The sequence below is a fragment of the Bactrocera oleae genome, chromosome 6 (assembly GCF_042242935.1).
Source record: "Bactrocera oleae isolate idBacOlea1 chromosome 6, idBacOlea1, whole genome shotgun sequence".
Taxonomy (NCBI): Eukaryota; Metazoa; Arthropoda; class Insecta; order Diptera; family Tephritidae; genus Bactrocera; species Bactrocera oleae.
Window position 1 is genome coordinate 41,951,770 of NC_091540.1, and position 25,662 is coordinate 41,977,431.

Sequence of the window (25,662 nt, forward strand, 5' to 3'; positions counted from 1 at the left end):
CACTTTTAAGTATTTTTTTTATGAATATATTTAATAAAATTATAACTGCCAATGACATTAAAAAAAAACAATAATGTGGCATGACATAAAAATGTTGCTTGGAAAAAACAATATAATTTTCTATTGAAATTAAGTATACAAAAAGGATTCAGAGAATTCCAGTTAGCTTAATTGATGGCTGAGCGCTTGTTTGCTTGTTAGCCGAAAAGTGGCCGCAAAATGTCAACAACATAATTTATCACTCCCACATAACAACGGCAGCGGCATGTTTACAGCGACTTGCAACAAATGGAACCAGGTTCGCACGTACCTATATATATGCCAATGGGTGTACATATGCCTATTATATATTGCTTTTTTATGTATACATAAATGTCTGTATATTAGAAAAAAGGCGGCCAATCCAAATCTTTTTTTGGGTAGAAAAAAGTGTCACTCCGAACTTCTTTGACAATTAAGAATAGCTACAACGCCGAGTAGAAATATCGCAAAAATAAAACTAGCAACCATTTTAAAAGCAACAACATGTTTTGCCGTTTGTTGCTGTCAAAATTGTGAAACATAAAATGTGGCAACATGTTTACCTGCTGCGTGTTGTACACTACGGTTTTTCTTCACAATGTGTGCGCCTTTATATAAACATACATATTTCTTTATATATGTGTGGTTGGATATATTTATATTGTATATATATATATATATCGACTTACATGACATTTATTTCATTTGCGTGCTTGTAACTTTGAAGTTTCGACGCGGCGCTTTTACAAAAGTCCATAAAGCAGCTGCTTTATAGCGTCAAGCGATAGACCATAATATTGTCAATATTATTGAAAGCATATGAGTTTTGAGCATGCGTGCGTGCCTTGTGCGTAAGCTGACATTAAGAAATGGGCAAGATATGTGAGAAGTTGAGCGTTGTTCGAAATATGCAACAAATGTTAGACGTATTCCACACTAATGCATTAAGTTGCATGGTTGCATCGTGAAAAACATGTATTTGAATGTATATTTTAAAAACATTTTATCTTTATTATAAAAGTTTATTGGATCCTTCAGAGATGACCTAATAGTTATCGTATAATTAAATGAAAATATTAAAATCTTGCTCCAAATTCATCTTATTCGGTATATTTTGTTCAAGAAGAAGACTTATTGGAGAAACTTTGAGGTTAAGTGCAATTTATTAACATATGTGCTAATAAATAGGTGTGGCAAATTTTTACAACAATACCGCCATATTGTTCTAATACAGGATTGTATATTTAAAAGCAGAAATAAAATGTGGTGATAAGAGCGGACCAAACTGCCTTTGTATAGACAAACTCGTGTTTGAGTGCTTGTGATACTAAATCATATAGCTTTAGAAATTTAACAAAATCATAAACCTTGAAAAAATTGAGTTAAATATTGCCTACATTACGGCGGATTCATAGTTGTTAGCGAAGACAGCCACTAAACACGATAAAATTATTTGTGTGCAGCAAAATCTGAATTATGGATTTAAGGAACAATATTGCGGCATGACATAAATTCTACAGGGTTTTTCTTTTTACTAAACAATTTCATGTAAACCGAATTAAGCCATCGAGTATATTAGAAATACGATCTAGTCATTTGGAGTCGACAGAAAAATTAAAAATTATTTTCTTTTTATATTTTTGTTTGGTGGTCAAAAAAGACAAATGAAATATTTTGTAAGTCTATCTCCTGATTTGACGTAATAGTTTAAGTCATGACGCAGAATATTTCAAATATAAATTACCTTAGTCGCCTGCAATTTATTTTAAATATTCATGATCAATTTGTAGTACTAGACGGATTTCTTATTTATATGGGTCTGAATTGATTAGCTGAAGTTCGAACTCTACGCAATAAGCCTTTAATTTTTGTAACCGATAAAAGAATTTATATCTCGTCTTTTGGATAATAAAATGGTTTGCTTTTATTGAAACCCCTTTTCAATACAAAATCAAAAAAGGTATTTACAAAATCAGCCGGCACACACATCTACATCTGCTGGTATGCAGATTACATTGCATTGCAATATGCCACAAACACAAACAGGTCGTCACAAACGCATCCCACACCCACTAGTAATATTTGCTGTGATTGTAACTGTCATCTCAAGTGTTGGCATCAATTTGGCAACAAACGAATTTGTTTGACCAATTTATATAGCTTAATTTTTTTTTGCTGTCAATATAGAGCACACTGTGCATATGTGCCCCAAATACACACAATTAACAATTTATGTGGGCGTCGATAGAAATTGTGTCAGAAACCTTTTCTTTTCACTTTGCACTGCAACTGATCTTACAATGGTTCACTGACCGTGTCAAAGACCCGTCTAGGCCAAGATGGTGCCTGACCAAGTCAAACTGCAGCAAATAGGACGTTGCAACATTTCCACACTGCACACATTTACACACTTCCACACATGTAAGAGAGAAAACGCAGTGCGGTGTGCATAATTTACATAATCAAGCGTTAATTGCGGAGTGGGCGGTTATCTAATATATGTATATATATATATATATATAAACACATCTGTTTGGTTGTAGATATGTATGTAAATAAGAGTGCAACAATTCTTCATTGCTACATTTCGATTACGCCGCACCACTTGCTGACATATAGACCTGTTTCACTGAAAATATATGTAGATGTGTGTGTGTGCATTTTGTAGCTGTCAATAAATGTTGAAATTCGAAACTGTGGCATCGCGAGCCGCATACATGTCCACACCGCAGTAACCGTAATAATTATAGCCCAAAAGTCAAAATGCCGCACTATGGCGAAGATGCTATGAGGAGAAGGTGTTGGAAGAGAGAAAGACGAAGGTGACCACAAAACTGCGACAAAGCGAAGCGCGCAGTGTCATTTGCATACGTTTAATGAAGTCATTTCGTTGTACATAACGCGGTTAATTTTGCGTGGGTCGACCCTATCATCAGCTACCGTAACGTTTTGTGTTGCAGCTTTTGTTGTTTGTTGGTTGTAGCAATCATCGTTTTCGCTCTCACTTGACTTCTGTGCTTCTGTGACTTCGGCACATGCGCGGTGATGAAACGAATCAATTTGCTTGGACCACCAACACCGCAGTGATGATGGGTTTGTGGCAGTTGCTGAACCTTTTTCATATTGGGTTAAGAGTTAGGCAAGGCCATATGATTTAGATTTTATATTTTTTCTTTATATACATTTCCTCTACTTAGTGTTTCAACTGAACTACTCGCTTCTGATTTGTAGACATGCTTTTTCTACAATACTCTTTCGTTTCTATTTGTTCTTTATTAAATAATTCTCGTAAATTACGAATCTCGAAATTTCTGTATTTGAAAATGCCCAATTCGGGATCCCGAAATATGTGTGAATCGTTATTATTTAACGAAAATAAAATTATTATATTCTTTATTCAACTCCGAACCACAAAATTGACAAAAACTTTAAAAAGAGATGTCAAATGTTGCATACATTTCGCCTGTTAGCGAAGACAACCACCAAATATGGGTAAGTTTAATTTGTGTATTGCTAACTCGGAATTATAAATTTAAGATTCGATGTTGTGATATGAAATGACTTCTAGAGGGCAATTTTCTGAACCAATTTTGCCGAAACTTTTATAATAGCACATTATGTTGCACGTAAATTAAAATTTACCACAGTATGTAAATACATAATGAGTGGTTCCTAAATAGATAGTAGTTGAGAAGTAAATACAAAACCCATTTGAGGTGCATCATTGCCACCTTACTCTAACACAAATTTAAAAAAAAAGTAATGATTCTTATAAAAGGGTTTTAACTCTGTTAAATAAAATGAAGAGTATCCAACATTTCAAGTATGGCAACATGGGTAGCTCTAAGCCTACTGTAATTTAATAAAATATGGTTTCATAAAATGTTATCTAATGTTTACTGGGATAACATATAATTACCGATCAATGATATTAACACTATCAAATTTTTTCTGAACAGTAATTTTCGTTTTTACGCGATAGGTGGGTCCGAGCGGTTGCCGTATAAATCGAATTCGCGTAAGTCGGGTTTAACTTTGCTTATAAGTCCATATAAAGTATGTTTAATCGGCTCCTCCGATCCACCTTTATATTTAATTGTTTAGCGATATCGACCACTTCTTCTATTATGCTATGGATTTGTTCAGGATCTGAAACAGATTCTCCCTGGGTTGCAGTGGTGAAAAAAAAGGACACAGTTTTTTCCAGACACCATTCAAAGTTTTTTGTGAAAGTTCACTCCAAGATGGTCCACTGATTCTTACAGCATCTAAAACATTGATTAGCTTTCAAAAGTCTTTAACAGAAAGCTCATAGCTTCATGTAGATGTGGAAATGATCGCCTTGTGCAATAAACTTTAAAAGTTTTAATGACTCCGTGGTTCATTGGTTAAAGCAAGCTAGTAGTGTTTGGTAAAAATACAACTTCCAATCGTGAACCGAAATTAGTTAGAGTTGCGGGAGGATGGCCTGCTGCATTGTAAAATAGTAGCATCAGTTTAAATGGGATTTATTTTAATTGTCGGCAACGTTCGATTTCAGGAATAAAATGATGGCTAAACCAGTCTTCAAAAAGAGAAGCTGTCACCCCAGATTTCGCATTAGACTTCAAATGACAGGCAAAGCAGCTTTGGATTTATTTGTTAAAGCTCTTGGATTTTCTGAGCGATAAACTAAGAGAGGTTTGAATTTTTCATCTACGTTGAAAATGGTTTGGCCACCTTCTTCTATCATGAGTTTTCTGGATAGAGAGATTACAATGATTCTTAAATCAGCTGAACCAGCCTTATACACTTCATTTGTAGCCGCCACCCCAGCTTCTTCTTTTAGTTTTTTAAAATACTACTTTTCTTGAAAGTAAACAAGATCAAGAGGACAATTTTGACTTGATTATCACATCATGACTGTAGCAATGATTCCATATTGTGCGATAATACCATGATGCTTACGGGTCATACTTGAATTCAAAGATTGGGCATTTTTCACAGCGTTCATAATTCTTCTTGATTTTTTATAACCATTCCGACTATTGTTTCCGGTAGGTCAAATTTGTCTCTCTCGTGTTTTTCATAGGTTTACACCACGTAAAAGGCCGGAACCATTGCACCAGTGAAGGACTGGTTTTTTAACACCGTTGGTAATTGTGTGTGAGTCGAAATTTTTTTTATTTTTTTCTTCAATTGGATAATTGATCCAATATTTTGTTTATATCCCAAAATTTGCATTTTATATATTGTACATGATATACTTGTATGATATATTTCATGTTCATCATTTGGCTGAAATACACTCAGAGGTTTGCTATCTCTTGAAAGAGACCTCTTGTTTTAAAGAGATGCATCTTTATAAATAATAGCGCATGTAAAACTATGAATCATACAAAATTGCACAATCATTTTTACACACTCCTCTTTGCACTTCCGGTGTAGCACAACACAAAGCAGCACACTATTGATTACCAACAATTAAATGTTGACGCCATTGGCCAAAAATTCAAAACAATTTTTAGGCAAGCATTGGAAGTAGTCAAACGTAGAGCGGAAATTTGTCGCCAATTGTCAATTTTTTCTCAAAAAGATTGAAAACAATAGTAGCAGAATGTCAATGGGAGCCGACTTTGAACGATTTGTGACGATTATCGATCGCAGGCAACGATCAATGAAAGAACGTTTCCACAAATGTGTATTTCCCAGACAATAAACGGGCACGTCGCATGCTGTCATTGGATTCGCATTTTGGGTCAATGACAAAAAACAACAACAACAACAATAAAATACGCGCACAGAAACACACATAAATCAGGCATTTAACAATCGCATTGCGAAATTAGCGCTAAACAAATTTGAGAATGCAAATCAAATCAAAACAATCGCAAATTTCTGTATTGACTACGAGAACACACACACGCGCGCATAAGTAGACTTAAGCGTTATGCGAAAATTGTTAAGCGCAACGGGTGACACGCTGCTGTTTCGAGGTGCGTTCATGCGAACCGTCGTTGGCGATCAAACGCGCGATCGATCGAACGCATGCGAGCTCTACAAAAACAGTTAGTTAGTGATTGTGAGCTTGTGTGTGTGTTGTTGTTGTGTGTGGTGATCGGCGTTGTGTTGCTGATATTTTTGCTTTCAATAAAAGTTTGGCTGATATGCACACACATGTCTTTCTTTGCCGATCGGCGCCGATCAAATGATCAGATGACAAAATTGATCATTTTCAATTTGAATAAATTCAGAGTGTTTGCATACAAGTATATACTTGTATGTAGGTGTATGTGTGTTTTTTTGTCTGCATTTAGGCGCGCACACCGTTCACAGCGCGCCGCTTTGTGCTGAAGCAGAGATTTTTGGTCATTTTTCGATCATGTTCGTTCACTTCATTTTATTATCGTTTTTTTTTTGTCATTTTTGTTGTTGCAGTTATACTTTACTGCATGTGTAGCTACGGTTGACTAGCTGGAATTGATTTATGCGCCAGTTGGGTGGTCGCGCACCAGCGCAATCGGACGCGCCACCGCTGCGCCTGGCGAACGGACACATACACGGTTCGACACAACCCACAAGCGTGAGTGAACGCGTTGCAGGCGTTCGCCGATGCGATGGCGTTTGCTGTTGAGTTTTTATTTTAGCGGACTCTTGATTTTTATTAATTTGGATTTTACTTGCCGCGCTGCATGTGAATTTGCCAGTTTGGCCTTTTCATTTTGTTCTCATACATATATAATATCCCTTTGTATGTATGTATATTTCTGCAAGTGTATTTGCGTGTACACTGAATATTAAATCCTTTATTTTTTGCTATTTTTGTGGACGATAAGACCTGTGAAGTTCACCTATAGAGAAGACAGCATAATATATTTGTCACAGTACCGTATTCTGAGTCACTTTAGAAATATCCTTCTACCCTTGCTTTGGTACAGCTGATTATTTGGCTTATAAATATCGGGTACATATTCCTCGAATGAAATGCACTCAAGACTAAATTTAAATCGAACGGGTCCATTTAAGCTGCACAGACAAACCGAATCGATAAAATTAATGTGTGTTCATCAGCTGTTCGTTTACGACTCTAAAGCTTTATTTGGCGATTTTTTTATATTAGGCTAATAGACTCAAAATCCAACCTGTCGTGTAACGGAAATTTAAGCTACCGATTACGAGTATATAGAAAACCAATCGGAAGTTTCAAAAACGGGCATATCTAGACGAAAAACACGCCTAGTTGCTACATCTAAATTTACTAAGTCAGTTCTTTTCTTTTCAAAGTACAGAAGTGAAAAAAACCACCACAACTCTCATGTCCAGGAAAAATTTGTTATTCGATTTATGTTTTGGTTCAACACAGGTGCCCGATTCGGTCATTTGTTATTATATTAAAGCCAAACAAAATTAGTTGCTCCTAGCAATGTTTTCGCGGCGTTGAATGTTGCACGTCAGCGGTAATTCGTAATCGGCGTTTAGGCTTGCAACCAAGCGAACATTTCGCTCCAGCGCATATATGATGTGCAAATTAAACGCGCCGCAAGCGCCGAGGCGATGAAATATTTGCAACAAAGTAAGCACAACTCACCAAAAATGTATATAAAAAATATAAAATTAAAAAAAAACTCAAATAATAACTCAAACTCCGTTTCCATGTGGCAGCAGGCTACGCAGATTGTGGCGTCGCGGCTGAAAACTTTTTAAATTTTTTTATTGATAAGTTTTTTGTTGTATATACCTTATTGCCTCGTTCAATGCGTGCTAGCTGGATGGATGGCCTCACATTTGCCGCAACTGCCAAAACACAAATTTGGTAAATTTTTGATTTTACATTCCCTTGGGGGTGAAATTTTGAGCTGGTAATTTTTTTAGATTCATTTTTTTTTAACTTTTCATAATTTTTTGGTTACTTTTTGACTCATATTTGCCAGCACTTTTTTGCTTTTGCAATAATAACTGAAATTAGCAAAATTGCCAAAGTTTGACTTTCATGATTTATCTGTAATTTTGCATCACAAACCAATGACTGAACACACGCACACACACAAACATATTTGTATATTTGTATGTGTGTTTGCGCTTGTAAAAGTTCAAACAGACGAGCAAGCGCGCCAAGACTCGCCCGTCTGCGCCAAGCCAAGTGTTGATAGTGTCGAACGCCGCGCTTTCGGCTGACTTGTCGCCCGCGCCGCCCCGTTTCTGTGTTACAAGCACACATATTTACACATGCATTCGCGTACGTTCACAGCTAATAGTCGTAGACATCTCCATGCATTAATAAATGTTTCATATTCCTCCAAATTGTTGTTGTTACGATTATTTTCCAACGCAGTTGTTGTTGCACTGGTTTTAATGCACTGCTTTGAATGCTAAACGTTTCGGGAAAACCCAAAAAACCAATAAATTTTTTTACACTTGCGGGTGTTGTTACCGTAATTTCAACTGTCGACGAAAGTTAGTTGCTGCATGGCATTTTATCTTTTCGCCAACACCACTACACAACAACAACGGCTGCAGTCGTTTTATGGCATGTGCATTTATTTTGGTAGCACATTACCCGCATGCCTCTGCTTTCGTTTCAACACTCTTATCCTTCCTCCTGTCTTTCTCTCTCTCACACACACATATATCTCGTGCCTATGCAACTCTGCTTGGCCACTAATCTCAATGCCGCTTTTTTCGCCAACCTTGCAATTGCTGTTAGCTGCCGGTGTTTTTACTGTTATTTCTAAAGCTTTTCATTACTCTCACTCGAAGGCACCGTTATTCTGCTTCATTTCTCTTTCATCAACCGGCGTTTGTCGAATTTTTTTTCGCGGTTTCTTTGTGCAACACAGCGCCCTCGTCGCACTCGTAATATGTAATCTATTCAAATTTCTTGGCACATGATGTAAAAATCCACTCAACTACGTAATATTTGAAGTGTACAACAAAAAAACGTTTTGGCGCATTGAAAACTTTATAATTTTTGCTTATTCGATTATGTCGGCGATATTTCCGTAATTTTCTCGTTGTTGTGTTTTTCGTTTTTAGTTTTTGTTGCTATTTGGGAGCAAGCGGAAAGCAGTTGCATGCATTCTTGCCATTGGCGGTCAGGTTAAATATCAGAAAAATCAGACAATAATTGACAGACATAACATATGAGCATGTGCTCCGTCTTGTCTACATACATACTTACATCCTTACATACATATATTAATGCATCAGTATTTGTGTTCACTGCAGATTTGTAAGGGCGAGTGGTGTGACTGTTATATTGATTTAGAGCGATCTACGTTTCCAATTATTATACAAAGTTATGATAGCATAAGAAAGGGGATTTAGTTGTAAGAGTAAATTAAATTTTTTTATAAATAATACACTACATAATTCCAAATATGAGTATCAATAAAATTTCATTGTTTCTATTCGATATTGAATAGAGGTAATCGGCTTTTCAAAAAACAATTTTCTTTCATTTCCAACCAATTTCTTTTTCTACTAATTTTCAAACAGATGGCAATTCTTTTGAAATTATTAGTTTGAAACCGCTGTTAAAATGCTTTACTTAAGTTAATTGTTTAAGAAAATAAATAGGTGGCAACTACCTGCAAACATTACTTTTCGTTTGATATCCAAATTCCTTCTCAAAATTATTAGCAACTTTCCTCTGACAGGTTTTCAGTTAGATATCCATGACATGCAACATCCAACCATCGGCGAACATTATGCAAATCGGTTGATATAAAAATATAAATATTTGGCTATTCTCTTCAAAAATTACTTTTAGCTTGATACCCCCCTTGATAAAAAATGTATACAAATCGATTTGGTCCTCGCTTTATTATAAATACTTCACATTGATAGAGACCAAATTATTTGTATTGCCACCTATCTGGTTATTTTCTAATTGGAATATAAATAAACACATTGTTCTAATTAATTTTTTTAATTGTTAAATTTATTTGCAGAATGTCCTATGGCGTAAAGGATGGCCACTTACAACACCAACAGGCGAAGTTATTCTACATTTGGGAGCTCTTGATGATGCCTTAGTACGACCAAGCGATTTATACTTGTGCGTTAAAAGTGGTACGTAGATTGTTTATATACAGCTGTCTTGAGAATTGAACTTTGACAAATGCTGTGCGGAGGTCATTGATCATTTATCTAGGCCTATAAATAAATATGTATACACTATTACTACTTAGAACATAAATGCGCAAAAAGAGGCAATAAAATAGCTCTGTCATCTTAATGATCTTTAATGTTGATGACGATGAGCACACTGGAGGTGCGACCACGTCAACAAGCGAAGAAAACATTAAAACAAAAAATTGTTGGAAGTTGCAGAGGGTGTTGGCATATCGACTCATGCAATTCAGTTTTCTCGAATGTTTTAGGCATGAAGTGTGTGGCAGCGAAGTCAATTCTGCATCACGATGATGCACAAACTTACACATTATTGCTTATTCGTGATTTTTTGGCCAAACCCAAACCGTAATCATGCCTCAGCCACCATATTCACCATTCATGGCACCCTGCGACTTTTTCCTATTCCCAAAACTGAAGAAACTAATAAAAAAAAGAGTTTTGCCGCAATTGATAAGATCAAGTCAGAATCGAAGAAAGAGCTGATGACCATACCGAAAAGCGCATTTCAAAAGTGCTTGAAGGATTGGAAAAAGCGTTGTCCCAAGTGTTTCATATCCGAGGGCGATTAATTTGAAGTGGAAAAATTAGATATTGTTGAATAAATAAGAAATTTTCAAAAAGATTCAAAATTCACCCTTTCTTTCGAACACACCTCGTATGAAAGTACTGTGGAGCTAAGGAATGACTATCTAAAATTTGAATGCATATTTTTAAACGAATTTTATGCAAAAAAAATTATTAGCGTTTTTGCTATTGCACAATCGCCAGTATAAAATATTTAGTTTCAGGTGTAAGACCACGCGCTCTAAAGACCTTACATTCTCAATCTTGTATCTTTCCGACTTCATTCCATTTCGGAAAATTACTTTACAAGCACATTCTTTGATATCTCTAGATTGAATTTATGCAAAAAACCAGAATCGAGTACTTGCAACCGTCACACGGGTGAACCTCTTAATGCACAAGTGGTAGTATATACAATACATAGACGCTTTGAACACAGCTTATTGCTTTATATTTCACTAATGCTAAAAATCAATATATATGTATGGTATGCTCATTGAGTACGCCAGGCTTGAGCCCAACTGAGCTCTGAGGTATCTTCGCGAATTATAGGCAGTGGCACTTGGGCGCTGTGTTTGAGTAGAAACCCTCAAGAAGAAATATTTGCCACTAACTATGACTGTATAACAACTTTCCCTGTTTGCAACTAGCAACTAGGCGAGCTTCACAATATCATATCGATCTATCGTCAAATCATTTAGCTTTATATTGCACAGATCCCAACAAACATTAAAATATTCAATGACATAAATCCAAATAAATAAAATCTATCTACAATCACTTTTTGTTTCATTTCCTTAGTGGATAAATCGGAAACGCCACAATTGCATGTGGTTTGGCGGAACGCCTCAAACGGCTTACAAATACAACAACAACAAGCACTACAGTCACACGCAAGTGTAACGGCCACATTTGCTACCTGCGACACAGCAGCAGCAGCAACAACAATTCAAAGTCATTGCATCGATTTCAACGCAACAACAACTACAACAGCAATTGCAACCACCCCACCAACACATTTAAGCGCATTAACACTCGAAATGTTGACGAGTGACGAATTGCCGCAATTGTTGCAACACTTGCTGGTGGGCGTTGAGCACAGCATCGAGCGGGTCTCGTTGAATGAGCTGCAAATGCCCGCCTCGACGACAGCAGCAACAGCAGCACCAGGGCCGTTGGCATCGGACGAGGCTAACAATAATGGCAAAAGCAATAACAACAACAAAAGTAGCAGCGGCGGCAGTGCAACCAACAGCAGCTTAATGCGCTGCAGCAACAACAATACAACAACAAATTCACCAAAATGTGCATTACGACGCAGCGAATTGATCACCAAAAACAAAGTCCTCAACAACAAATTCATGTTGCGACGCCTGACCAATCGGCAGGACAGCATGAATTCCACATCGTCGGGACAGAGTTGCGGCAGTAGCGGAAGCACCTCCAGCGATGAGCTATTGCATTGCAACGGCAGCCATCACACAAGCTACAACAACAACAACAATAATAATAATAATATCACCTCGCCGAGCGGTACTGCCAACACAGTGGATCCATTGAAAATGTCCGCGGGCTCAACAAATTCGGCAAGCACGTCACCGGCATTGCCACTCTTCTGTTTGGGCAATTCATTTCCGCACATCGATAGTGACGAGGAGAATACCGATGAGAAGCGCAGCGCGCATGGAGAAGGTGAGTGAAAATGTGATTTAAAAGTGAATTGCAATTTTTGATTGAGTTGTGGTGTAGTATATATCTACCTTTTCAACCATCATTCTACAAATTAAAATTGAAAATATTTATCTAAGATTGTTAAATTAAAAGGATTTATAAAGTTGGTATTACTTATTTATACAAAAAAAATCACTTTATTAGTTGTAAACTTTTATAGGACAATTATGGTTGAAGGCAATAACATATTTATAATAATTAATGCCTACATCCCGGCGCGCGGATAATTAAGACAAAATGGCAAACAATTTTGAAAATGTATATGAAATTATATATTTGAGTAATACACTCTTGATACGAATATAAAAATTCTTTTTAAAGGTCACATATATAATATAAATAAATAGATTTTCCTTACAAGAACTTGATTTTAATCGCTCAGTATATATGTATGCTCACGTCGGTACATAGCTAAATACTTTATATGGTCTCTAACATTTTAACTGGGTGTTACAAACTTTGTGGCAAACTATATATACCTTTTTAGGGTACAATTAAGTATTTTTTTGTCGAGCTTGCTTATAATGACAAATTATTGCTAACGAATCTAGTATTACAAGCAAAAGTATGTAAAAGAATATCTGGATACGGAAATTGAAATGGATTCAAACACCAACCTGGACCCTGTATTATGTATATGAATGAAGCTATAACTGAAATATACAATACATCCACATAAATACGAGTATATATGGATAGAAAAGCCAATGTCTTCATTTCCGCTTTTGTACTACAATTTTACGCTTGTTAGCGCCAGCAATTTTTGTACGTTTTTATCATTGTTGCAACATTGCTCAGCTCACATGCTGCAAAGAGCTATGTTGTTGCTGTATTTGTTAGACGTTGCAAGCCAGCATATTTTTGGCCTGACATTGTTGCTTGTCATTGCTGGAACAATTTATTCATTTGTCGTCTTTTAATTTCACTAATATTTGTGGCGAACGTCCGTGGCAGCAATTAGCCGCGGAAATATGGTGGTTTTGTAGATTTTATTTAAACCTGCATAAATACAATTTTAAATGCACCAGCGCTGCACATTATGCAATTTGCATATCTCACGTAGTTGCAAGCAGCCCGCCTGCGCGGGACACCCTGGCGTATGAGTGACTTTTTTAAAATTATGACTCGCAAAGTCATAAATTCGATGTTTGGTTGCAAGAAAATTCTTAAAACTTAACAAAAGATGAAGAGCATGAAATAGGGAGAGTTAGAAAATTAGGGGAGGTAACGAAACAGTTCGAAAATTATAGATTTTTATAAACAAATCGTTTTCAAAACCAAATCTAAAACTTTACCAAAACAAATAATTATTTTTAAAATTTCTGCCTTCCCGCTTTTCCCCGCTCTCTTCTCTATTAGCAATACCTTTCATTTGCATATCTGCACATCTCTTAGTCACACCTTACCCATCTAAACTGCCTGTTTAATTTTTTTTTTTTTGCTTGCGTACCAGTCTTGTTGCTGACGGCAATAGACGCCCTTCGTTTTCATTTGTTGCATAGAAGGCGTTGCACTCATTGCCTTTGTTTGGTCGCTCAACAGGTGAGCATGCGCACAAACCAGACGCTTTCCTTTGCCATTGCGACAAGCGCAAGGTGAAGTATTTATTTGTTGGTCGTAAAACAAAACATGATTGATTGATTGCTTTGGTAAAATCAATTGTTTTGCATACGTCTACTTGCCGCTTGCCAGAGTGAATATGAAAGGAAAAGTTTGCGATATTGTTGGAGTGTCATTGTGTTTTGCAGTTGCAAAACAAAGCAATAATAACGGTAAATGAAGCGCAAACGTAAGTGAGTGTAGTGCTTCCGTTTTTTAACTATGCACTAAATATTATTTATTATATATTTTGTTTTGGGGTTGCCACTTGGTATACATTTTCTCTATTTTGCATACTTTTCGAGCACTTTTAAAAAAATATTTTAGTGAAATTTAATTTAATTGAGGTTAGTAGCTTTCCTTTTGTTGTATGTATATACTATTATAAAGCTAAGTTTCTCTAGATATATTGGTTCTTAGTGAGATTTTTTTTATTTTGAGTTTAAAAAAATTGAATTATCTTTTTATAAAAAGAATCGTGTGCGATTTTATGTTTACTTGTCTTTCTCACATTTTATATCAAATTCGCCTAAATGTAGGCAACATTTCTAAAGCAGTTTTTTGGTATACACTATTTATTATACCCAACCGTCCCTCTGCTGAAATTTTGCACTCGTCGTTTTCTCTCCAAGAAGCTGCTCATTAGTGAAAACAGCGGATATCGGACCACTATAGCATACAAGTATAGTTGTCATACAAACTGACCGATTGAAATCAAGTCCTTGTATAGAAACTTTTTTTAATTAACAAGATATCTTTAAGAAATTTGGCATGAACTATTGGCCAAGACAATGTTTTGTACAGATTGACCAATCAAAACCAAGATTTAGTTCTCTTTATACCTTTCTATGCTATAAGAAATGCAACTGTAAAAGGTATAATAGCTTCGGTGCTACCGAACTAGTTACGAAATACCACCACAATAATCTCGAGCAAAGGCTAAGTGTAGATGAGGTGAAAGCTCACCATTATTTTGAGATCGAATCTGAGCGACATATGTTGTTTCACCTTGTTATTGGAATAATTTGTGAGAATATAGATATAGTTAAGTAATACAGCTGAACATATTTGTGGACTAAGTTCGAAACCAATTTTTTGGACTGGTTGTTACAGTTCTTGTCAAAATGTGGAAGAGTATTAAGCAAAGTATGGAAACAATGAAGGAATTCTCTAAATTCTATTTTCTTTGGTTTTTTAGGAACTCATAGTGTTAAGTAGTTTGTGTCTTTAACCAAACATAAAATAACTATCTACCTCATAGCCTTTAAGACAAAATTTAAACGTTGACTTATTGTTATTTAAAAATAATAAAAATATAAAAATAAAATACCAAAAATAATAAACAAATAAATGAATAAGTAAAAAAAATAAGGTGGATTGTACGCACCGGCCATTTAAGGTGATTAATAAGTGAAAGGGAAAACATTTTACATTGAACTTCCGATAATCAAAATGTGGAAGAAAGCACTTAAGGAAGTAACGAACAAATAAAAAGAACAAAAAACAATATTATGGCTATGAAATTTAAAATAAATAAATAAACGCTTAAGGCTCAGCCACAGACTCTCACATAATTTCCGCGCCGTATTTTCATCTTCTACTCAAACCAAGCAAACGTCCTCATGCAGCACTCTTAGCTTGGGTTTTTGTTTTGGTTAGCTTGTGCGCAAATGACCCGGCGCTAACAATTATTGTTATCATAATTTATATTATTGTTGTTTTCGCTCATAATAATATTCACTCTTGAACAGCAACTTGGTTCTTTATTTTGTTTTTTTTTCTCTTGCAAGGCAAACAAATCGCCCCAACACATTGCCCAGTCATTTCGTGCCTATGTCTCCCTTAACCACTTAGCGGGCCTATCTTTATGTGGAATTCGTTGTACGCCTGGCTCGCACTCGTCGTTCCTCCAAATATCGCCCGAAACGCTGCGTCGGCATTTGTGTGGCACGAAAAGCGCATAAAAGCGCTGCGGAGCACCAAATCAGCGCATTCATTTTATTAACAGTCAATAAACCTGTGCAGCGCCACAATGTAGCGATAAACAAAAACTACAACAACAACAACAAATAATAAATAAAAATAAATGCAACAACAACGATGGTAACTGCTGGCAATTGCAGCGATTGCTTAAAGTAACGGCGCAATACTACAACCGTTTTAGGAGAAACAATTGCAATTGGCAATATTTTCTCGAAGAGATATCGATGACTGCTGTTGCGGCGCATTGCGGTGGCACTATTTTGTTGCAGAGTTGCCGTATCGAAATAAATTAATTTGTTGGATGGCAACAAAAGTAGATTTCAATTTTGAATTAACTAAAATTAAGACGCAAGCCATTAAATTCATATTATCCGTATGTTGGACCAAGGATATCGCAAGAATATTTCCATTACATTTGCGAATATTTTACAGAATAATGGAAATTTCAACGAAATATTGGCAGCGCTCGAAAATAGTTAAAAACTACGATAAATCTATATATTCAATATATAATGTGTATAATTTTTTAAAGTGAAATCACATTTTAATCATGAAGACATACTTTTAGATGCTGCCTATTCTTCTTTCGTTCATTAGATGTTCAGCACTTCTCAATTGGTTAATTAATTGAATTGAAGTCTTTCCTCTTATGCAGTTAAAGATGTCAATATTCTCTGAGCTCACTAAACTCACGCATGAGAATATAGAAAGAAAATTTATATATTATAGTGTTAGTATATTAGATATATCAATTGGCCTAAATGTAGACTACGCTCCACGTACTTCTTTCGGTACACAAAGCCTAAGTACCACCATACATTTTTATATTTCTCCAAAAAATATTTACTGTACACGCAATATTGTATAAGCAAAATTTTCGCAACATGGCAACTCTGTAATCACACCACTATGCCCGAAATGATTAAGTGCAGGCGATTGGGTTCCGTTGGTAAGTTTTCGTTGTTTAACAAATTTTCCGCTGATATCGAATGTTAGTGGTTCTCTTTTCTTTGCATTACAACAACAATGCAAGCATTTATATTTTGCTTACACATACAACAACAGCGTTTATTCAGACACTGAGCACCGCCGGCAACTTGTGGAAGGTGGCGCTTTTATTTAGCATATTTATTTTGTCGCAATGCGGCAACAACACACGATTATCAATATTACTATTATCATTTGCCAAACACTATGATTATTATTGTTATTATCCTCGCTGCTGTTATGAGCGCAACTTCTCGCTGTGGCGTTGGGAATATGCAACTGTTTGCTTGTATATATATACATGTGTGTGTGTAGTATAAGTACCTCGCGAAATATAAACGATCGGTATCAAACGTAAGTTTACGTATGTATGTTTTTGTGTGTTTGTGTGTGTAGGCTGACTGTTTTATATTTTATATTTACTTACCATGCAACAGTTTCAGCACAAACGCCAAAAGCTTTTAACAACTTTAATTTTCCAATATTCAATTAAATGCCAAAAGCGAACAAATTAATTCGCTGCGCTTGCTTGTAAGCGCAAATACACATTTAAAAAGGTACATACATATATATATTTGGTTTTTTTGATTTGAATGCAATTGCTGCACTTGTTGCAGCTACCGTTGTGTGCGTCCATGCTTCTAACGGTACGCCTTAACCACGCGTCGCTTAGACCAAATTTTTACATTTTACTGGAGTTAAGTGGCGAGGCGTTGCTGCTGCGTTCGTTGCGATCAACTGTAAATCTAAGATATACACACATACGGGTACATATAAGCATACATATCTTAATAGCATATTTATGTACCCAGACCACTTATTTGTTTGTTTAAATTTTGCCATGTTTACTTTATTAAATGACTTTGTTGTATGCATGCTGTGTCGCGCACGATCTGTTTAGACAGGTGCAACATTTTTAATTTGCGCCGCTTGTCTAATGATTAATTTAATCGACTTTCGGCGAAACTGAAAGGATTACGCTGTTCTAGACGGCGTTAGTATTACACGATTTTGTCTAGACAAAGATGTCAAGTAGATGTTGCATTTGTTTTTATAATTCGTGATAATCTCAATCCAAAACAGTATTATTTTTAATTTAAGTTGGCAATTTTTATATCCATTTATTATAACTTTAAGATTTAATTCTCAAATCTTTCAGACCTTTGTCATATCCAATAGTTGGTTTTGTTAGAGGAGCGAAATTAGATATTAAAAGAGGAGGGATGTACCCAAGTGCCATCAGGAATCCACACGATGAGTGGGATGATGGTACTTATAATATCTACTAAAAAGCATTACTGATTTAATTATGTTAGATAAAATGGTTGTAAGCGGCAATCTAAATGGAAATTTCTGTCATCTAATATCAGTTAGTCGTTTTGTGTCTGAGAAGTTGTCGGTGCATACATTTGTCGCCCGCCAAAAGTGGCAGGAGTAGTGGGAGCAAGATATTATATGCATAAGTTTTAATATTGGTAAAAATATACCCTTATCTTCTATAACTGTAGAATTTTTGAAGCACCAAAGAATAAGAAACCAGCCAATGGGTAATTGGAAGGTAAATCATCCAGACCTAACCTAACAAGCAGACAACAAGAAGAGAGCACAACAGCTTAAGCCTTTACCACACATTTTCCATAGTTAAAGGAAGTAACCTGCAGCCCTCTGAGCCTAAGAATATCCCTAAAACTCAAGGAAGCAAACAGTTCATTTCCAGATATTTTAAAAGATTAAAAGCTTAGTAATGCACTGCCACCTGTCGTCTATTGTGCCCTCTCCTGTTATCAAAACACTTAGTTTAACCCAATTGAATAAAAGAGGCTCAGTAAACTCCCTGGTTAAGGTTGTAATGTGTTCTTCGACCGAATTTATTTGCCCGATAGCCTGAATCTTTCTTCTGGCGGGGCACTTCAGAAGTATGTGCTCTGGTGTCTCTGCGCTTTGATCACAGAGGCGGCACAGTTCCGTGAAGCAGTACCCTAATCTGTGCAGATGACACCACAGCGGGCAGTGGCCTGTATAAAATCCCAGCCTTAATTTGTTTCTGAAAAGACCGATTAGTTTCTTGAACATTTTTGTATCGAACTCTCCCAGAAATAGCATCGACTATCGAAGCCCAACCATGTGTTGATAGCCCTTTCTTCTTACCGTAGCTCCTCCCTTAAAATATTCCGTTCCTACCGGACTGGTTGCCGCAGCTTCTTTCGCCACAAGATCGGCTAGCACATTTCCATTGATACCTCTAAGCCCAGGGATCCATGCTGGTAAGTTATTATTTTCAGTGGCAACCCTGTTAAGCATTCTTATGCACTCCAGTACCATTATTATTTTGATTTCAACGGACGATATTGCCTGAAGTTCGTTTCTAGATATTTACAGATCATGTATAAGTACTACAGTTTGTTCTAGATTAGATTAGAAAATATAGAATTCTCTATGATTTACTCTAGCTTTAAATCTAACTCTTATCTTTCAACTTTTGCATATATTTTAGACTAAATACGGTATCCTAAAAGGCGACGTTATTCCAAAATTTTTAAAGATACGTAGCTAACATCTTCTCAGAGAAGCTTTAAATATGTGTTTGGAATACCACATTTTAAGGGGTTGTATGCACTTGTGAATTTTAAAAAATTTATTTTCATTTATATCGAATGCAAATGCATATATTTGGAAATATTCTTCGAAATTTTGAAGTCGATCCAACAAATAGTTTCGGAGATATGAGCCAAAGTTAGAAGCGTTTTTCTCGAAGCGCTGTTTTCAGAGTCGGTGGGGAAAAAATTATCCGAAACGACTGGATCGATAGACTTGAAACCGTAAAACGAACTTCTTGGATGTATTTGTCAGATTTCAAACAAAAGTTCACAAAATACTTTTTTTTTCTTTGTTGTTAGTGAATATAACCCTTTAGTACAAGCACACAAATTATATATATTTTTCATAACCTAACTTCGTTATTTAATTTACCAACTTATTTACGATAAATTTTGATTAAAACTTTTGTGGCAAGTGTAAACTGAATTATATTGTCCAAGAGCATAGAGACAATTTCAGCAGCATTATGAGTAAAGTATGAATTTATTTTTCAATCGAAAACTTCACAAAAGCGAAACCACAACAACAAGTTTCTCAACAAAAGCGAAACCTAAACGATGTGGCGACTTACAACGGAAACCGTTACGCCTGCGCATACCGAAGTCACCACTAATTTCGCCCACACGCGGAACTCATTTCGCTTTTCAAACGCACACACACACTCACAGACTTCAATAAAGTGGTTTACAATTATAAAACTATGCCACAACTACTGGCAAAAAAGTTGAATTGGCTATCATTAAAAAATGTAAGACACGCAGCAAACCGTTAAACGGCAATGGACATTATGCGACAGCTGCCTGGCTGGCTGACTGACTGGCCGTAAACGATGGCCGTTACACTTGCGCGCGCCAAGGCAAGACAAGTTGATCAAAAGCCGAGGCAAACAACAAGGTAAGTGCGCGCAACCTATGAACGACCAGGGAGACGAGGGACACATTGGAAAAAATATTGGAAATATCGTTGGTTGAAGTGGTGTGACAGTCGCTGGTGTTAATTGTGCCCATGGTGGTGACGTAGGAGTAAAGTTTTATGCTAAATACACGGCAAATACTTCAAAATTGTAAAAATAGTAAAAATAGTAATCAAAAGGAAATAGGAAAGAAGGTTTTGTTTCAATTTTCATTCTGACCTGCTAAGCAAAGCTGGTTGCATATGTGGCTGCGCATACCTTTATGAGTGAATTATATGTCTTTGGTGTACATACACTTTGCAACAAAAGTTTGCGTACTGCAGATTGTAAAGGATAAAAGGTTAGGGTGAACAGAATTATTCCCTAGAGTTTTTCTAATATATCGACTTTCACATTCGAGTAACGTTGAGCTTAAAATTCTGGCGTCACATCTAAAAATTTAAAAAATAAATAGTTTTCCAAAACCGACAGTAAAAAATTTCAAGTTTTTCCGCAAATTTGTGATAAGAAGAGATTATTACATAAATCTAAACTTTACATTTTAGTAATTTTCTTAAGCGTAGTTAAGTTGAGAATCTTAAGTTCCATAGGTCATATCTAGGGAAACCATTATTAACGACAAATTTATTCTATTCGTTCCGATAATAACGTCTTTACCTTGTACACATAGTTATGTATAAGTTATTTGCTATAAAGTAGTTAAGAATTACAGAACAACGCGAATGAAACAGCACGAGACCTCGAAAGGGTTAAAAAAGCATAAATAGAACTAAAACACTAGGAAAGGCTAAAAAAGACTTATACGCACACTCAACTCGTACATACATATACCTACCTGATCCAATTTTACAATCGGTTTAATACAAATGTTTATTATCGCTTTCAAAATAGGCTTATTTTAGCCAATCTAGCACGTCAACGCTTAATCCAATTTTCCATAGACTTGTTGTAAGCTTCGGCTGGGATTCATAAGCCCACTTTTCGTCACCAGTAACTAAGCGGTTGATGAATGTAAGAACCCCAGTTATGTTGTCAAACATCTCTTTCACGATCTACGCGTCGTCGTTTTTGCAAAAGTTTCAGGTATTTTATTACGAATTTAGTATTGACACGCTTCATACCCAAAACATCAAAATAAGCTGAGTCGATCCATTAGAGATGATTTCCAAGCACTGTTTCCTCAACTTTTTCGATGTCATCGTCGTTAACAGAGGTAAATGGACGACTCTTTTTTTAATTTTAGCTCACCTAATCCGAAAAAGTCCTGATTATGTCTTTTATCACTAGTGACCCTAAATTAATGAAGAAGGTCCATTCCGAGAAGGCTTTACATCTGAGATTTTTACGAAATAAAATTGATCCCTAGAAGTTTAGTACGAAAATTTGTCTAAATTTTCCAGCAGCAAATGTTTTCTCTTCCTATAAAATCCCTATGTTGCTTCCTGCAGCAACAGTTTTAGCTCCAACTGTTTAGTAGCTATTAGAATATGCCTGCAGCACAAACATATGTGGCTAGCTACTCGCTCAGCCGACGACATTTGGCATATGGGGTTTCGCGCCTGCATTGAAATTCGATTTGGCTTTGAGGGTGAAGTGCGAACCTCATACAACAACACCAGCCCTGCAACAAACACAAGAGCCACGTCATATCGGCAAATGAATTGCTGACGTACGCACATTCAAGTGTGGGTGCTAGCAATAGCTGTACAAGCCGCATGGAAGGCCGCTGCCAACCTGAGGCTTGCCACAGCGGGCTTTACTCGGCGGGGCACTTTATGGAGGATTAAATTTCGTATCAGCAACAATAAAACGGCAAAGACGTTGCATGCATAACATTATATGTGTATTTGTGTGTGTACAAATTGTTTGATTGTCGCAGTTTCAGTGCGCATTGTTGCAGGTTGCAGGTGCGCGGTGTGATTGCGTTGGTTGCACGCTCACAGTTTTTAATTACTCCATCTCGTTTGGTGGCAGCAATCGGAAACGATCGATTGCTGTGCCACACAAAGTAAAAAGCGTGCAATTAAATGCATATATGTGTGTGTGTACATATTCTCATATAAAATGTTTATTGCTTTCATGCCACATACATATTTGCTCCAAATACCAGAAAGATAAACACTAGCGCACATAAGCAAACGTGCAAACGCCCGCTAAAACATGCACACATTCACACACAACTTTCAATATGCACACGTATGTAATGTTGCATTAATTCAAAAATGTAACGCAAGTATTTTGAAAATAAGTACAACCAGTTCGAAAATTGTTCAGTCTGTCCACTGAAATTATCTCTGAAAATTCACCTATTAGTGTGTATGTAGGTGCCACACTCGATTTCAGCGAAGTGTCATGCATTGTGGCAGGGCACATTTGTTGCATGTCGCCATAATGTTGTTGCAGGTGGTGCTCCATTTGCATATGTACATGTGTGCGTGTGTTAAATGAATTAATGCACCTTGACACCTACACATGCCACAGGCGAGTATGTGGTCACAGCGCTGGCAAAAATTCAGTAATTATTCAAGATAAAAAATATGTGGCAATGCAGAAAATATTGTGCACAGCACACAATTAAATTGCAATCATTTATTTGACAAAAGTCAATAGACAAAATAAAACGTGAAGTTATTTCGAGCTTTAGCTGAAGCTCGATAACGGCAATAACAAAAATTAATGCTGAGGATATTATTTTGAAAAAACCAAACCTGTGCTTACATAGAACCTTTAAGCATGAGAAGTAAAAAAAATGTACTCAAAGTATTGACCATAGCTATTACACATTTTGATCACCTTTCGGGCAATTTGCCAATAGAAATGTTCGTCTTTTGAAGCAAACCAGTCAGACATCCATTTTCGACTTCTCCGTTAGAATTGAAGTGCTGCTCAGCCAAAGCGTGTCCCATCGATGAAAACAAATAGTAATCGGAAGGGGCCAAGTCTGGGGAATATGGCGGGTGGAGTAGCAGCTCCCAACCAAGTACTTTCATTGTATCCTGAATCTATTTTGCTTTGTATGCAGGTGCATTGTCGTGTAACAAAATTACTTTGCCGTGTCATTTGGCTCATTCTGGTCGTTTTTCGATCAATTCATGGTTTAAATTGATTATTTGTTGTCTGTAGCGATAAGTATTAACAGTTTTGCCAGGTTTTAGAAGATCATAATATGACACACCCTGTGTCAAACACAGAGCATTGGCTTCTTACCGAATCAATCTGTTTTTGCAGTCAATGTTGACGGATTAAGCCATGTTGTTCTCCGTTTAGGATTTTTAAAATAAATCCATTTTTCATCGCCAGTGACAGTTTGATGCAAAAATGACTTACTTTCGTGTCTTCGAAGGAAAATTTCATAATTTTTTTTAGTCTATCAACTCAACAGACAAAAAAATTTTAAGTGATATTTACTGAATCAAACAACAAAAACCCCACTCTTTTAATACGATTAAAACTACTTTCAACTTAGGGGCCATCCCGGCCTAAAAAAAGGCGATTTTTTAATTAGAAAAAAAATTACTTTATTACTGTGTGTTTTTTCTACATATTATAAATTAATATTAGTTTACATAGTAAAAATGTTAAAGAGAAAAATTAATTAATAATCTCCGATGGCACTTAAACAACAGGTTATCCACTGTTGTAGCTATTTTCCGTAACAAAACCTAAAATGGGTTCTCTCTGAAAATATTGTTCGTACAATGACCTACAGCCGGAAAAAACTAAAAATGGACAAAATTGTGGTGGGCCATTGTGTGGAGAACTATGTAGAAAACTATATAGAGAACATGCAGGAAACATTTGATAATATTCGAATCATTTGTCTTCGAGTGAAGTCAAACAAATCAAAAACTATTTAGGATATCGATTCCAAATATTAGTATGTGACATTTTAATGAATATCTTATCGTAATATGAAAAACAAAAATTTTCTTTTTAATTTCTTTTAATTTCTGTTCCATTAATTTTTTTGAAGTAAATTGTCAAAATTAGGACTTTTGTAGACTCTATAACCTAGGCCCTTAAGTAAAGTAAATACTAAAACAATAAGCTTCGTTCTTACTGAAGAGTAGCGATATATAAAGTATAATATTATACAGTTATACACAGTTGTTGTTGGAGCAAATCTGGCCAAATTGTTGAATTTACTAAGATATATGTATGTGAATATCAAAATCTTAAATATTTTGAGAATTAAAATTTGTAATCAAATAACTTAAATATGTGCTGATAGTGAGTAAATATGTACAAATGGATTGTAATGCATTTTGTTAGGATAAGAAGTTCGTGGCTTAAGTCTTTCGAATATTATTTTCACTACAAAACTGGCGAAGCAGAACGATCTATTTTCGGTTACTATATTTATAAAGTTATCAAACTAAAGTTCCAAGATAAATAACATATGTACCTACGAAATAATTAAAAAATTCTTGATTTTTGTCTTCAATGAGGTCGAGGATTAGAAGTTCGAAAAGGATTATAAATTATAGTTTGCAAAACTTAACTTTATGTTTTAAAAATGATTTCGGGCGAGCTATTGGGGCGTATGTTAGCAACGAGCATTATCTTCCAAGCCGTCAATCATCTCAAGCTTATCTGCATAGACAAGCGACTTTCCATAGCCCCACAAAACATAGTTCAGCGAAGTTAAATCGCACGATCTTTGAGGCCACACCACGCGCCCTCGCGCCCATGATGTGAGATAATGCTCTTACCAAAGCCTTCCTTCAATAAATATCGTTGGCTGTGTGGCATGTGGCGCCATCTTGTTGGAACCAAAGGTCGTTCACTTCAATACCCTCAAATTTCCCCACGAAAAACTTATTAATCATGGCCCTTTTGCGTTCCCAATTGACTGTAACATTATGGCCGGCTTTACTTTTGAAGGAATATGGACCACTGATTCCCAGATTCTCACATTTCTAAAAAACGGCAGCCTTTAATGTACCAAAAACACAGTCATAAACGCATCTCAAGAATTGCGGCCCGTTTTCTACAATTTTACAAACCTTTCATAGTGCGTTTTGCTTTGAAATTTATATTATAGCCTATCGCAATATTAAAATATATATATAACCACGAAGCATTCCAAATTTATTGACAAATTTCTAACCAAAAATTCAAATTTTATTGACGAGGTTAAAAGCCTAGCTTAA

General features: G+C 36.0%; 2 protein-coding genes across 6 annotated transcripts in view; one reads left to right on the forward strand and one right to left on the reverse strand.

Annotated features, from left to right (window-relative positions):
* Positions 1-25,662, reverse strand: part of LOC118682016 (serine protease snake-like) — a 255,238-nt gene that overhangs the window by 164,825 nt on the left and 64,751 nt on the right. The gene's annotated exons all lie outside the window — the stretch shown is intronic.
* Positions 1-25,662, forward strand: part of LOC118680212 (serine-rich adhesin for platelets-like) — a 169,316-nt gene that overhangs the window by 87,846 nt on the left and 55,808 nt on the right. For all 4 annotated transcript variants that reach the window (XM_070111094.1, XM_070111095.1, XM_070111092.1 and 1 more), the window contains 2 exons: positions 9,951-10,071; positions 11,500-12,390. In XM_070111094.1, coding sequence (XP_069967195.1) covers positions 9,951-10,071; positions 11,500-12,390 — 1,012 coding nt within the window. The remainder of the gene's footprint in view (positions 1-9,950; positions 10,072-11,499; positions 12,391-25,662) is intronic.